This window comes from Geotrypetes seraphini, chromosome 17 (assembly GCF_902459505.1).
Source record: "Geotrypetes seraphini chromosome 17, aGeoSer1.1, whole genome shotgun sequence".
Lineage (NCBI taxonomy): Eukaryota > Metazoa > Chordata > Amphibia > Gymnophiona > Dermophiidae > Geotrypetes > Geotrypetes seraphini.
The window spans coordinates 11,760,744-11,777,539 of record NC_047100.1 but is presented as its reverse complement, the minus strand read 5'-3'; the positions used below and the strand labels follow the sequence as shown (position 1 = coordinate 11,777,539).

The following is a 16,796-nucleotide window of genomic DNA, read 5'->3' as shown; positions in this document are numbered from 1 at the left end:
GCGTTAGCGTTTAGCATGCGCTAATATGCTAAATCGGCTAGCATGCCTTCGTAAAAGGACCTCATAATGTTTTTTAGAGACCGAGAGCAATGTAGAGCTCACTGTAATGTTGACTAATTCAATAGAAGTTACCGGTATTCTGAAACTAGCAGCAATTACAAAGACTTTTTTTTTTTTAAACCTTAAATTCCAGGAGGAGAGATGGCAAGCTGTTAGAGTATTACTATGCTTGTCTGATTCCTTAGAAACTGTGCTTCTCAGAATTACAAGGTGATCTGTAATTGGAGCTTAACTTAACTGGGTTTTTACAGTGAACTTTTGTCAGATTATAGCACCCTGCTAATTACGATAAAGAGTAGATTTGGGAATAGTGATATCTTTATTGACATTCCGTAAAATGGTAAAGACCCTCCCTCAGTCTATGCCCCCCCCTTAAACCCCACCTCTCTCTTCTCTCCCCTGTTTAACTTCTCCCTAAATTTCAGTATAGTCCTCTCTTAGTCTGTACTCCGATAAATTGTATCTAAACTCAAATAACTTGTACTAAACTAATCTACTTATACTAAACTAAACGACTTATCTAAACTAAACTGCTTATACTTAAACTCTACTCCTAATTTGCCGTATACCCCCTGTATTTAAATACTGCACAGTCTTGTATGTCCAAACATTTAAACCTATTGTACATCTTATTTGTCTAATTACTTCCATTGTGTATGTTTACTTGTAGACCGTTCTGAGCTACTGGGAGGACGGGATATAAATCTAAATAAATAAATAAATAAAATATCATATATATAAACTTAAAACATGGTATAGTTGAGTTTCATGTAGACATAGGCCCTTTTGACTGTAAATTAGGATGAAGGACTATCCAGGGGTTTCTAACGGTGTGGAGGGCTGCAAACTGATCTTGTTTTCAAGATACCCCAGGTGAATATGTACAAGAGAAAACTGTGTGAAGACTGCCTGAAAATGAGTTGCATTCAGGCAATGGTATTCCAAGGTGGAAGTGTTCTTCCCCAGGTGTAGGCAGTAAGGAGGTGCGCTGTCGGTAGAGAATTAAAAAAAAAAAAAAAATTAATAAAATTGACTAAAAGTCTACCTGCTTTTTATTATCAGCACGTGCTGGCAATTCTAAACAACGCTGCTACTCATTTAGGCCTACTTTTATCAAGCTGCGCTGGAGGTTTTCAGCACGGTAAATGCTCTGATGCTTATAGAATTCCTATGAGCAGCAACCATGAAAATTGTTTCTATAGTATTCATGAATTTTCATTTTGTTAAAGAGTTTTTATTTTTCCTGTTTTCAGAAAACAGGATGCGTTTGCTTTTCCAACCATCCATCCATGTGAGAATAATGCACGCATGCATGAGCTATTGGGAAAGAATGCTCACGTTCTGAAATGACTTGGGAAATTATATTGACATTTCCCATGCCATTTCAAATGAATGCACATCTCTAGTAGATGTTGTCCAGTCCCTAGAAGGTTTACATTTGAAAGGTTTCTTTTACTAACTTGGTATTAATTGAAGTTATCAAATTTTCTTAGATCGGGGAGTTCAATAAATATAATACCTCTGTGTTCAATACGGTACTATACTGAAATCACATTCCAAACCACAGAGACTATTTAGCTTTAGAATGTTAGTAGCTGTAGACTGAAGCAATGCAAGGTTCGGCGGTTTCCATCCCAATTGTTGCTACTTTGTGTCAAGCCCTTATTAAGTGCTTAAAACTATCAACCCCTCGACCCGGGTTTCGCTTTGCTTCGTCAGGAGGGGGAAGAACTAAAATATGTACAAACACAGAAAACAAATAGCTAAATCTCAATAAAGTCTGCTTTATGCTTTCAAAGTTCTATAATACAAATCACAATAAAGGTTTCCTAAATCAATTATGTATGAAAACTAAGTACCTGTTGGTGGCTACTCAGGGAAGAACTTCAAAGACGGAGGCCTGCTAAGGATTACACCCACCCGCTTGCAGAATATTTAAATCAATAACCCAAAGTGCGTCATTACTACTCTAGACAGAGATAGGAGCGAAGAGGGACAACCAGCTGATGTAAAACCCGCATTATGGACGTAAAACCCACATTATGGAATTCACAGTACATCCCACAGATAAAGACTCAACTGCAGCAGACAGGACATGGTCCCAATTCCCCAACATACAATGGCCTGAATTCAACAAAAAGTACAGCCATGCTTCATGTGATCTCAATCACTGTCCTCCATTTTAAAATACAGAGCCCTTCTCCTACATTGGATACAAACCATGCTCACAAATGGCATCTTCCCAACTGAACTCAGTGAAATCATCATCACCCCGATCCTAAAAGACCCTAAAGGACCAACGGACCAACCATCCAATTACAGACCCATTGCCTCCATACCACTATATGCCAAAATAATAGAAGGGCTAGTAGCCAGACTCTTCTCCAGTTATCTAGAAGACCACAACATACTCCACCCCAAGCAATCCGGTTTCAGAGCCAACTTCAGCAGAGAGACTCTACTAGGATCCCCTCATGGACACTGCTAGACAACACCTTAGTACAGGGGAAAAAACAATGCTCATACAACTGGACATGACCGCTGCATTCGACCTGGTGGACCATAACACCCTATTACAAATTTTGAACACAATAGGTATCACAGATAAAGTATATTCATGGTTCGAAGGATTCCTAAAATCCAGAACCTACAGAGTAAAATCAGATAAAGAAAAATCAGAAACTTGGTCAAACCCCTGTGGCGTACCCCAAGGATCGCCACTATCCCCTACTCTTTTCAACCTCTACACTGCCTCCCTCGGTGCCCACCTGGACAAACTAGGCCTATCTTCCTACAGTTATGCAGATGACATCACCATTCTTGTACCTTTTGATCAACCAAAGCCCTCCATGACAGACGCATTACACCAAACACTTGAAACAGTAGCGACTTGGATGAAAGATCACAAACTGAAACTGAACCCAGACAAAACAAAATTCATCCTCCTCGAAAATAACAAAACCCCAACCAACATAGAAATCAACGCAATTAACTACCTCATACAACCCACCCTAAAACTACTAGGAATAACAATAGACAGATGCTGCACCATGCAACCGTAAATCAATAAAACAATACAGAAATCATTCGCAGTTATGAGAAACTTAAGACAAGTCAGAAAATTATTCGAGAAAACACAATTTCAGCTCATAGTACAATCACTAATACTATTGCAACATCCTCTATCTCCCGTGCCCTGCTATAATAACAAAACAAACTAAACTAAACTAAGCCTTAAGTTTATATACCGCATCATCTCCACGGAAGTGGAGCTCGACACGGTTTACAAAGTTTAAAAATATAGGAAGAGAGAGGAGAAAGATTTACAAGAGCATGTGAATAGAGGAGGATGTGGACAGGGGAAAGAGATGTTAGATGTTAGAGAAGAGCCAGGTTTTCAGTTGTTTTCAGAAAAGTTGGAGGGAGCCCAGGTTCCGCAGCGGGACAGTGAGGTCATTCCAAAGGCCTGTGATTTTGGAGAGAAGGGATCTTCCCAGTTTGCCAGCGTGGAGGATGCCGTGTAGAGAGGGGAAGGATAGTTTATATCTGTGAGCGGATCTGGTGGTGGCAGGCGTCCGGACGAGGAAGGATAGAGGGATTAGGGGCGGAAGGATGCCGTGAATGATCTTGAAGGCCAGGCAGGAGCATTTGAAATGAATTCTGGAAAGTACTGGGAGCCAGTAGAGATTGGTAAGTAGAGGGGAGACGTGATCAAATTTTCGTTTAGCAAAAATCAGCTTGGCTGCAGTATTCTGGATAAGTTGGAGTCTGCGAAGACTTTTTTTTGTTAGGCCTAAATAAATGGCGTTACAGTAATTGAGTTTGGATAGGATGATGGATTGTACAAGGACGGTGAAATGTTGTTGGTGAAAGTAGGATCTTACTTTCCTCAGCATGTGGAGGCTGAAAAAACATGATTTTGCCAGGGAATTCAGGTGATCGTTGAGGGAGAGGGAGGAATCGATAGTGATGCCGAGGACCTTGCTTGAGAATTAAAGGTGCAGAGCAGGGCCTGTGGGCAATGTGAAGAGGGTGGGCAGGTGTAATAATTTTGGGCCGAGCCAGAGTAATTTTGTGTTAAATTCATTTAATTTCATCTGTACAGAGAGGGACCATGCGTGAAGTCTCATTATGCATGAAGTTATATTCTCTTGGAGGTTTGTGAGGTTCTGGTCAGTTTCGAGGAGGATAAGTATGTCGTCTGCGTATGTGTATATTGTTTCAAGGGGGGTTAATTTGAGGAGCTTCAGGGAGGTCATGTACATGTTGAAGAGAATAGGGGGGGAGCCCTGTGGGACACCACAGGATGGTGACCACGGAGCGGATTTGGAGCCGTTTGTATTGACAATGTAGGAACGCGCGCGAAGGAAGTTTGAGAACCACTTTAGGACAAAGGAGTCTATTCCTATCTCAGAAAGTTGGTAGATTAATATGTCATGGTGCACGACGTCGAAAGCCGCGGAGAGATCAAACTTTAGAAGAACAGCAAATTTGTTTTGAGCATGTAATTGTTGCACCTTTGAAATTAAGGAGACTAGGAGGGACTCGGTGCTGAAACTACAAATACAACTACAAATAATTCAAAACACAGCTCTAAGACTCATCTACTCATTGAGGAAACACGACCACATCACAGAGGCATACCTCAACTCTCACTGGCTTCCAATTCCAGCAAGAATACTATTCAAATTCTACTCTCTACTATTTAAAACTTTAAACAGAGATAGCCCAACTTACTTGAACAACCGCCTCATCCAAACCACCTCAACCAGACATAGGAAAACTCACACCTGCCAATCAAAGAAGTTAAACGGAAAAAACTATATGATGGCCTCCTAGCCGCTCAAGCAGCAAAAATAGATAACCAAATCTCCAACCTTCCTTAGCACAGCAGCAGATGAATCCAGAGAACAGTGGGATAGCACACATCGACCAGCAGGTGGAGATAGAGAAACTGATTAACAGGTGGTCTTATAGGTTGGTATTCCTCCTGTATATCCAGTATTCTCTTTCTCCCAGCAGGGGTTGGTCGCTATCCATCTAGCTCCTGAATTCTGGCTGTGCCTACTGAAATTCTGAGGAATATTAATTTCTGTTGACTATTTCTCTTCAGGTAGAAAGGGGTGACTGGCTGAGCGATGCCAGCTTTGTGAGTTACACCTGAGGCCCCCCCCCCCCCCAGGTCCCTGATCCACCCTCTCCTCCAGTGGATTGAGGGGTTTATTTTGGGCTCTTAATTTTCTTCTTTCCTGGGTAGCAAAAAAAAAAAAAAAAAGAGAACCTCACAGTGTGGAGCTGTGCTGTACTTTATTGTCAGCTTACAACTGCCAACCGTGACTTCTCTCCTGTTTGAGTCTTGTTGAAGTGTTGTGGTGAGTAGGTTGTTCTTTCTCGGGTGTCTGATGCTGCTTGAGATTGTTTCTGACTGTGTAGGGTGCGTTGTTCATCGGGCTTTCTCCTGCTTGGTGTTTTGCCTTAAAAAAAATAAAATAAAAAATGTCAACTGAGGCAGTTAAGTGGTGTTTGCGCTGTGGGAAGCGCCGAACACCATCGGGGCTGTGTTCCGCTGGGTGTGCAGACGCTGCAGCCGAAGATTTGAGTTTGCCGGCTAGCGAGTCTGGGTTTTCCCCGCGCTGGAGAAGCGCGGTCGAGTTCTTCTTTACTCATGGTTGGGCCCGGCCCAGCAGGGTTTGTTCAGGGCACTTTTCCGCCGGTGTTTGTGATGTTGATGCACTGTGCCTTTTTATTGCAGAGCTCTCAGCTGCACAATCCCTGGATTTCAACGTTTCTTTGCTCCCTTCTACCTTTACTCCTCCGGGGCAGTCTCAGGCGACTAAACGTCGTAGGCTGGCTACCGCAGATGAGGAGGACCCTGCCTCAATCTTCCCCTTGTCTCCGACTCTTCCCGAGTCCTTGGAAGAGGGGGAGGTGACGGAATTGGATACGGAAGAGGTGCTAGGTAGATGATCCTACCGCGCTCCGTCTGTTTCACAGGGAAGAACTTTCCTCGTTGATCTCTAAGGCGTTGCAAGAGTTGAACACCTCTCAGGAGGATCCACTCGAATCTGGATCCGCTAACCCTCTTATGGCGGGAACACGAAAGCCGCCCAGAGCCTTTCTGGTTCATGAGGCCATGCAGGAGCTTATTGCAGCTCAATGGGACACACCGGAGGCAGGTCTATGGGTGACGAAAGCCATGTGGCAGTTGTACCCACTGGCTCAGAATGAGCTGGAGAAGTTTAAGCTCCCTAAGGTAGCCACGGTCACCAAGAAGATGAACTTGCCTGTTGAGGGGGGTATTGATCTAAAGAGTGTCCAGGATAGGAAGTTAGAATCTTCGTTCAAGATGTCATTTGAAGTAGCAGCGGTTACCTTGCAGGCGGCGGTGTGCAGTTCCTATGCAGCGCGTGCGTGTCTTCAATGGTCTCAACAGATGGCAGATAGAATGATGGAGTCAGGGTCTGCTGTTCTGTCCGAGTTGGCAGATGTGGAATTGGGTTTAGCGTATTTGGCGGATGCCTTATATGATATTATTCGGGCTTTTGCAAAACAGATGTCGCTTTTAGTAGTAGTTTTAATAGTTTTTGTGGCTCCGTAACTGGGCGGCGGATTTGGCGTCCAAGCTTAGGCTCGTGAAGCTTCCTTTTAAAGGTCGGATGTTATTTGGTGAGGATTTGGATAAGCTGGTAAAAGATTTTGGTGATACCAAAAAGCAGCGGTTACTGGAAGATAGGCCTAAACCACCTTTGAAAGCCTCGTCTGCCAGACCTCGCTTCCGGGATGTTAAGCGATATAGACCGGGAAAGCCGTCATTTCAGCCGTCTTACGGTTCTTTCTACAATTCTCAACCTAGATTTCCGCAAAATAATTCTTTTTGTGCTGCAAAACCCCCGACTGTTCAGCCAGCCCGTGCTCCAGCAGTTCCCAATCAACAATGACGGGATCTCAGCTCCCTCAGACATTTCTTTGGGAGGACGGCTGTCTTCCTTTCTGGCAGAGTGGGCCAAGTTAAAGTCCGATCAGTGGGTATTGGACATTATTTGAGAAGGTTACAAATTAGAATTTTATACTACACTGATTAATATTCTTTTCAGAGCTCACTTACCTATTTTAATTATATTGGGAAAACTGATCCAGTAATATGGATGAATCTTCACTGCCAAAATGCCTGCTTACAATACCTCCCACTCGCACATATTAACATGTCATTGCTGGTGCACAATTGAAAAAAAAAAGAAAAAAAAGAAAAATGAGAGCACTGTGGAGGTTGAACGGGAATTTCTAGGAAATCACTGTCTTTACAACACCTACTCAGTGACTTGCTGCAACTTCAGCAGTAAATTCCTGAAAGATTTCATAATCCTGTGCTGATCCAGGAGGTCACAAGAACGTCACAGCTCATAATCTGACTGCTAAAAACATGGGTTGGACTAAATGGAAGAATGCACCAGTCATTATGCATGAAAGTCCTATGGTGTCCTTGCCTCCAAATTCTTATATCCTATCCCAGGGGTGTCAAACTTGGCAATGACAGTGTTCAGTCTGATGGAGAGGATCTGGGCCATGATTTTATAATCCAAGTTCAAGAGAGAAATGGCACGATAATTCTTAACCAAAGTCGGGTCTCTGTCTGATTTCGGGAAAACTACAATGGTGGCTTCCACGAAATTAAATTGTTTATTGGGAGAAGTGTGAATGAAGTTGTAGTATTGTAGGAGATGAGGGGCGAGAATGGTGTTAAATTTTTTTATAAAATTCGTTGGTAATCCCATCAGGACCGGGGGCTTTATTTTTCGCTATACTTGATATTGCTGTTATGATTTCATCTACAGAAATAGGTTTTTCCAACGTAGATTTAGCAGAATCGGCCAATTGGGGATGTTGTAATTTATTAAAAAAGGAACCAAAATCAGGTTCCGGTGAGGGGAGTTCAGAGTTATATAGTCGAGAGTAAAAAAGCTCAAATTGAGATTTGATGGAATCTGGAGAGGTGACAAGATGGCCTGTTTAAAGCTTAGAATTATGATTAAGCGATTAATCAAATCTCCATTAAACTTGAAACTTGACAATAGTAAAGTAAATGATCCAAAGTCTCAGCTTCAAGATGGCAATGCCAACATCTATTAGATTTGGAACATAAAGGAAGGCAGAAACCAGGAAACCAGAAAACATCCAGACGTCAGAGACAGAAGGTCCACAACCGATTCGCCCAAACAACTCAGAAGGGGGACAAGAGATGGATGCCCAAGGAAGCCAGAAGGTGAGCTTTCCAGTCTTCTGCACCGGCTGCAATATGTATGACTACCTCCCTTCGGGAACTAGGGCATATATTTGCAGTCGTTGCATGGAGCTGGATAGCTTGAAATAGCAGGTCCAGCTGCTAGAGGAGACAGTGCTGAACCTAAAAGAACTCCTCACCGATGAAGAGGAAATCCGCGAACAGTGCAGTTCAGTCCAAACGAAGAGGTCAAGGAACTAGAAAGATACATCAAGGAAGCACACCAGCAGCATGTGGAGAACTGTTCCCGAACAAATCAGGAAGAAGGCCTGGATGAGAGGAGAGAAGACACCCCTGCAAATTCTGGAGAGAAAGAAGCAGAGACAAGGGGCGATCACACACCAGGAGCAAGAGGGAGACTGCATGGGGACACCCCCCCCCCCCACCCAAAGAGCAGAAAACAACTTCAGGAGCATCACAGGAGGGAGAAGATTGGTCCCATACCATGGATGTGGACTTATGACCCCCCAGGAACCACCGAATACAAAAGATGGGGATCATCGTGGGAGACTCCATCGTATGGCATGTGGACAGCTACACCGCAGGAGGGAGAGAGGATAGAATCGTCACCTGCCTGCCGGGAGCGAGAGTGAAGGATGTGGCCAACAGGATCTCCAGGATCATAGACAGCACAGGGGGAGAGGACACTGCTGTATTTATCCACGTGGGAACCAACGATGTGAGCGGACGGAAGTATGACAGGGAAGAAATGAAGGGCCAGCTTCGCTCACTCGGAAGAATACTGAAGATCAGGGAGGTGAAGGTGGCCTTCTCAGAGATCCTCCCGGTACCAAGAGCGGATGGAAGAAGATAAGGGGAACTGCAAGCGATCAATGCCTGGATGAGGCAATGGTGCAAAGAGGAAGGCTTTGACTTCGTGGGCAATTGGGCAACGTTCTGGGGAAGAAGCAAGTACTACAGGAAGGATGGACTGCACCTCAACGAGGAAGGAGCAAGAGTATTGGCAGGTAACATGAAGAAGGCCATCGAGAAGGCTTTAAACTAAAGGACAGGGAAAAGCCGACAGTCGACTACCAGTCGATGGCCCAGGCGACAGGATGTCCCGAAGAAGGAATTACAGACAACTACTCAGACGCAGGAGGGGACGTGCACAAAGTATATAAGAGAGATGACACAGGAGCAGAAATGGATACCGTAAAAGAACCAAGGGAGACTGCTAAGCTTAAAGAGTCCAAGAAGGTAACACACAGGGAACTCAAATGTATGTATACGAACGCTAGAAGTTTGAGAAACAAAATGGGAGAATTAGAAGCAATAGCAAAAAACAACGAACTGGAAATCATTGGTATAATAGAAACCTGGTGGAATGATGAAAACAAATGGGATACAGTACTGCTGAGATACAAACTGTACAGAAGAGATAGAGTGGGGCATATATTGCCCTATATGTTCGTAAAGAAATAGAATCTGTGAGAGTGACTATGACAGAAGGGAAAGAGAAACTGGAATCCCTCTGGATAAAGATTCCCAGACGCAACTGTGCTGACACAAAGGTTGGCCTTTACTACCGACCGCCAGGACAGGGGGAGGAAACAGACTCGGAAATGATAGAGGAAATTAAACACGAATGCAAGACAGGTAATGTTATAATCTTGGGGGATTTCAACTTTCTGGGGATAGACTGGGACCTGGGAACCTCAAATTGTGGCAAGGAGACAATGTTCCTGGAAGTGCTAGGGGACTGCTTCCTGGAACAATTGGTGGGGGAGCCGACAAGAGAAGAAAGCACCTTAGACTTGGTCCTAAACAGCATTACGGGGCCGGCTAAAGATGTAGAAGTCACAGTCCCGCTGAGGACGTGCGATCACAACAGGATCAACTTCAAACTCGATGTCGGGAAGGGGAAAGGCACTAAAACCTCAACCACGACTTTAAACTTTAAAAGGGGAAGATACGATAGCATGAGAACCATGGTGAAACAATGGATCAAGAAAAAAATGGGCAAAGTCAAAACGGTAGAACAGGCATGGATCTCTTCTGAAAAATACTATCACGGAAGCACAAAGCCTCTCCATTCCGCGGATGTCCAAAGCAAAGAAAACAAATGGCAAAAGAGAGCCGGCGTGGCTTACTAAAGAGGTTAAGGAAGCCACAAAAGAAAAAAAGGACTCCTTCAAAGCATGGAAACGCATGAAAACAACCGAAACTTGGAACAAACACAAGGATGATCAGAAGTGTCACAGGGTGGTGAGGGATGCCAAAAAGGACTATGAGGAGAAAATAGTGCAGGAGGCCAAAAACTTCAAGCCCTTCTTCAGGTACGTGAAAGGGAGAAAACCCGCAAAAGAGGCGGTGGGACCGCTGGACGACCAGGGAAGGAAAGGGTACATCAAGGATGACAAACAAATCGCAGACAAACTAAATTCCTTCTTTGCATCTGTCTTTACAAAGGAAGACACTGCAACAATTCCAGAAGCAGTGAAAGTGTTCAAAGGAGCAACAGAGGACAGCCTTACCACAGTAGAAGTGGACTTGGACCAGATTTACCACCAGATCGACAAACTCAAAAGTGACAAATCTCCTGGACGGGATGGAATTCATCCGAGAGTCTTGAAAGAGCTCAAAGTGGAAATCGGTGAACTATTGCAAAAACTTGCCAACCTGTCAATCAAAACAGGACAGATACCGGACGACTGGAAGATAGCGAACGTCACACCGATATTTAAAAAATGATCAAGAGGAGTACCGGGCAACTATAGACCTGTGTATCTAGCTTGTAATAACTCTTAAGTCTAAAACTTTGGGGGTTGGAATATTGCTTAGTAAGGCTTATAATTGGCAGGTTCAGAAAGCTCGAATGGACAAAGGAGGCCAATGCATTCTCTTGGTTTTGAGCTTAGCGGTTAAGCAGCTTACATTGCTCAATCTATATGCTTCAGGTAGACGGTGTGTTTCCTGTTTGTCAGCTGATCCCGGCTTGTGCCGAACCCTGGGTCCCTGTTCGAGTCATATTTAGTTTACTGGTGGTGTGATGTTGGTGAGCCTTGCAAACACAGCTCCTGAAGACGCCAAGTGGCGAAACAGTCTTGTATTGAGCTGAATGCTTTATGAATTGAAGAGCAGGACCATCATGAGGACAGAGAGGCCTGCCGATTGTGTTTAAGAAACTGATTTTCATGTGCTAGACTGTTGTGCAACTCTCAGTTTGAAGCCTCTCTGACTAGAGATGATCTGAACTCATGAACTAACCAAGATCCAGTTTTGGATAAAAGTAATCACAATGACTGTAGTATGTGTGTAAAAGTTGGGAAATGGAAATGAGTGTGAGTGATGGGGATTGGGTTCACTGACTAAATTATTCTAATATTTATTAATAAATTAAGTATTGGTAAGTTATAAAACTACTGTAATGAAATGAACTGTGGGAGATAAGAATAAAATTGAATTGATTCAGATAATACTTGTTTGTATTAAATATTTAATAGCTGGTTTTAAGTATTTGAGTTATCCAATAGGCAGCTGTTTAACTAACTGTAAAAACCCCCAAGCTTAGGCTTTATGCATATTCATTGGGGAAATCCTGAAAACCCGACTGGATTTCGGCCCTCGAGGACCGGAATTGCCCACCCCTCCATTAGACCCTTGCGCAGATAATTCATCAGTTGGGGTCTCTTATACAAGCTCAGAAAGAAATAAACTTAAGTTTTTGTCGAAAGTGGGTGGTGTGGGATTTATGTTGAGACAAGAAAAATAATGCACTCAATGAAAATCCATAGCATCATGTTTAAATGATGCGATAATGATAGCTATTCATCTTAATTTGAAGGAAAAGGATCTCAGAAATCCAAACCATAGGCTAATTGATTGTCTATGGCTATCAATGGATTATGATATCTTTCATTGATCCTAAAAAAAACTTTTTATTTTTTTTTTTAATTTTAAACTTTGCATATGTGAAAAAATAGTGATTGCTTGCAAACATTAAATAACTGTAAATTGGCCTTTGGCTGAAAAACTTCTATTAATCCTCCTGGCAATGGGAACCGATTTTACCAAATTGGCTTTTTCAAGGTCTGTACTGTTCTATAAATAAAAAGAAATAACACTGTCAGTGAAATAAAGATGGTTAAAATTCTACTATAAAACTTACTAGCTTGCATTCATGCTTACTTGAATTGTGAAGTCAAAAAAACGCCATTCAAAAATGACACCGTTTTGAAAAAAACACCAGGACATGCACATTTGTGAAGTCAAAAAACGCCATTCAAAAATGACACCGTTTTGAAAAAAACACCAGGACATGCACATTGTATTGTATCTCATTCTCTCATTGTTGTGCATGCGTTTAAAAAATGAATCTCTTGTTTAATTTTTCTGCAGACTATTAAAATGCTCTATCTTCAATTTTAAAGTCCCACTTTCCATATAATCTTATTTCTAGGGAACTTTTGCGGTCATTGATGAATACAAAATGAAAAAAAAAACCTTAATTGCAGCTATTATGAGTTATGGTAAACATATAATGAAAAGTTTTTTTTTCTTTTACCATATTTGAAATTTGGAAATTTTATAATTTAAAGAACAGAATAGCATTATTGCAAAATGTGATGGCAACTTTCTATTGTCAGTTTCACAATTCCAAAAGAGAACCATAAATGTCATTTCAAAAAAAGGCAATTGCAACATGTGCATTGTAGACGCTGTAAATTTCAAAATGCTGTGTAATGCAGACAACTTATATATTACAAAAAATCTGACCAATCTGGACAACTCAGAACTTTAGGCCCTTCCCTGGTGCATCCAGGGAGGGAGCCTAATACTCTGAGTGGCCCAGACTTCTAAGGCCCTTCCCATAGGAGGGACCTTAAACAGAGTCTCAGGCCCCTCCAGCCAGCCATTATAATAAGGTAAGGGGGGAGCAGGGTATTGTCTGAGGCATCAGGGGGGAGGCGGGGGGTTGCATGGTGCAGGAGGGAATGGGTATCTCTCCCGCTGCTAGGGTGTATGTGGGATGTTGCTTGGCAGGAGAGAATGGGCATCTCTCCCGCTGCCAGGTGGGGTGTTGGGAGGCGTTGAGGGAATGGGCATCTTTCCTGTTGCTGGTGGGGGGGGGGGGGTTGCTTGACTTTGGTGGCTCAATTTTTTATTTTTTTTTTCATTTATTCTGCGCATGTACCCATTGCTATCAGCAATGAACACATGCAAATTTAGCGAACCTTCGCTATTCTCCGCCAACCTCATTTATATGAGTGTTGTTTGGAGAATGACTCTCTTTTTTAAAATGGCTACGACCTCGGCCCATCATTTTTTAATGCAAAGTTTTGAAAATCTAACTGTGTTCTGAAGATACATGACTAGAGTCGTTCAGAGGTCAGCCTGAGAAATACATTTTATAATGCCTTATATCTAGAGTTCAAGAGCTATATTTTTCTAATTCTTAGATCCAGCAAAATTAATCAAATCCACATTAAAGCAGTGATGTTGCAAACATGCTTACATATTAAATATTGTTTCACTCCATAGGATCTGTAGAATTAATTCATGGGATAGAGAGCTGCAGCATCATTTACTATGGTAAAAGGAACAAGTTGTTTACATTTCTTCATTTTATTTATTGTCTGAACACTATTAAATTGTCAGCATTGTCTGATGGGTTTGGGTATGGTGCAGCCTACTTTGGTATTTGCATGAGTTTTAGAATGAGAGCATTCTGGCCCTTCACTGAAGGTGTTTATGACTTACTGAATTATGTTGTAAAAAAAAAAAAAAAAGGGGGGTTTTGGGTCAATCAATTATCACGTTTTTCTTTTTTATTTATTCTTAGGTTGCACAGAGCATTCAGGATCATCATCAAGAAGTAATTGCTTTTTGCAGGGAAAACAGTTTCCATGGCTTGGTTGCGTACGACTCTGATTACGCATTGTGCAATATTCCTTATTACTTCAGTGCCCATGCCCTTAAACTGAGCCGCAATGGAAAAAGCCTCACAACAAGCCAGTATCTGATGCATGAAGTTGCTAAGCAACTAGATCTGAACCCAAACCGGTTTCCCATTTTTGCTGCTCTTTTAGGTAAGTGGAATATTAATAGAAGAATGTATTCTTGTTGAAGAATAGTATTTGTATAATTAGTACAAATACTAGTAAACTGTAAAGTTTTCATGATCTCTTTTTTTCCCCATATAATTAAGGCTGGTCTGCCAGACATTGTATTAATTCATCCCTAACCCAAAACCCATACCGAACTCATGCCTTTAAATACATAAAGTGCTTCACAAGTCTTTAAAACATGGAGCAGGACATTCATTGATTTGAGAACAACTGAAAAATGTTGTGAGGGTTTGGTACATATCCTTAACCTGGGATTCCATTATGTCATTTCTGAGCCTGATGTTAGTCCTCTGTGCTTCTAGTGAAATCATTCAACCAGGTCTTGACTTTACAAAAATATTATATAGTCATCACTGTTCATTCTGTCGATAGTTCAATGAATAGCACTATTATAATAATTTGGGTTTTCTTAATGTCTGCTCACCATTTTGCACAAATGGTTACTTACCTCTTTCTACCAGCTGAATAAGTTGTGGATTCCAGTGTTTTTCTCTACCTTCAGTTGTTGCCCCTTTGTGGATGATACCAAAATCTGCAATAGAGTAGACATGCCGGATGAAGAAAGACCTGGCAAAATTTGAAGAATGGTCTGAAATTTGGCAGCTAAAATTTAATGCCAACAAATGCAAGGTCATGCATTTGGGCTGCAAAAACCCAAGGGAATGATACAATGTAGGTTGAAAAGGTGACAGCAAAATCTAGAAGGATGCTAGGTTGCATAGGGAGAGGTATAGCCAATAGGAAAAAGGAGATATTGATGCCTCTGTATAAGACTCTGGTGAGACCTCATTTAGAATATTGTGAACAATTCTGGAGATATAAAAAAAATTGAGTCATCCAGAGGATGGCTACTAAAATGTTGTGTGGTCTTTATCATAAGGCATATGGGGACAGAGTTAAAGATATTAATATGTATACTTTGGAGGAAAGGCGGGAGAGGGGAGATATGATAGAGACATTTAAATACCTACGTGGCATAAATGTACAAGGGTCGAGTCTCAATTGAAAGGAAGCTCTGGAATGAGAGGGCATAGGATGAAGTTAAGAGGTAATATGCTTGGGAGTAATCAAAGGAAATACATTTTTACAGAAAGGGTGTTAGATGCGTGGAACAGTCTCCTGGAAGAAGTGGTGGATACAGAGACTGTGTCTGAATTCAAGAAGGCGTAGGATAGGTGTGTGAAATCTCTTAGAGCAGGGGTGAGTCCCTCCTCGAGGGCCGCAATCCAGTCGGGTTTTCAGGATTTCCCCCAATGAATATGCATGATATCTATTAGCATACAATGGAAGAAGTGCATGCAAATAGATCTCATGCATATTCATTGGGGTAATCCTGAAAACTCAACTGGATTGCGGACCTCAAGGAGGGACTTTGACACCCCTATCTTAGAGAGAGGAAGAAATAATGGTTAATGTGGATGGGCAGACTAGATGGATCATTTGGCCTTTATCTGCCATTATGTTTCTATGTTTCTAACAATCTTAGCAATTCACTTCTTAGCAATGTAGTAGACAAGACAAAAAAAACTTGTAAAAAATGAGAGTGCCACTGAAAGGTAGCTAGAAAGCAATGACCACAAATGCTCGCAGTCTAATGTTAGAAGCAGATTTAGATATTATTGCTATCACAGAGACATGGTTCTGTGATTCCCATGGATGGGATGCTAACATATCAGGCTATAATCATTTTGGAAGAACAGAGAGGCCAAAAAGGTGGAGGAGTAGCGTTCTATGTGAAGAGTATTATCCAGGCGACTGAAATGCAAGGGACCTGGGGAAAGGAGGAAGTGATATGGATAGCTTTGAAAAGAGAAGATGGAATTTCTATCTACATGGATTCCGACACATTTGGAGCAACTTGATAAAGATCTGGTTGCAGATACTAGAAGTTGGGAAAGAGAGAAGAGGTGCTACTGCTAGGTGATTTCAACCTTCATGATGTGGAGTGAAAAGTTCTGTCTGCGGAATTGGAAAGAATCAGAGAGATCGTGGATGCCATTCAAATTGCTCTCTTCACACAAACAGAGACAGAACCCATGAGGGAAGAAGCGACTGAATCAGGTATTCACAAATGGGAAAAGTGTATCTTTTGTCCAAGTTGGTGCCCACCTGGGCGGTAGTGATCATCAAACAGTTTGGTTTGATATAACAGCTAAAGTGGTGGGTGGCCATACAAAACTCAAAGTCCTGGATTTCAAATGTGCAGTCTTGCATAAAATGAGGGAAGCCAATTTCATCTGGTGAAAGTGCAAGGGGAAGATCAAATGGCTCAAAATGTAAAAATGGGTGAAAATTTTTTTTTCAGGTATATTAGTGAAAGGAGGAAGGCAAAAATGGAATTGAGAGACTGAAAGAAGCTACAAACTGCTATGTGGAGGCTGATAAGG

General features: G+C 42.0%; 1 protein-coding gene across 1 annotated transcript in view; it reads left to right on the top strand.

The window, feature by feature from the left end:
- The window catches only part of FAM120A (family with sequence similarity 120A), a 126,126-nt gene that overhangs the window by 6,503 nt on the left and 102,827 nt on the right, over window positions 1-16,796 (top strand). Inside the window, exon 2 of the mRNA XM_033926005.1 lies at window positions 14,124-14,370. Within this exon, the coding sequence (XP_033781896.1) occupies window positions 14,124-14,370 (247 nt within the window). The remainder of the gene's footprint in view (window positions 1-14,123; window positions 14,371-16,796) is intronic.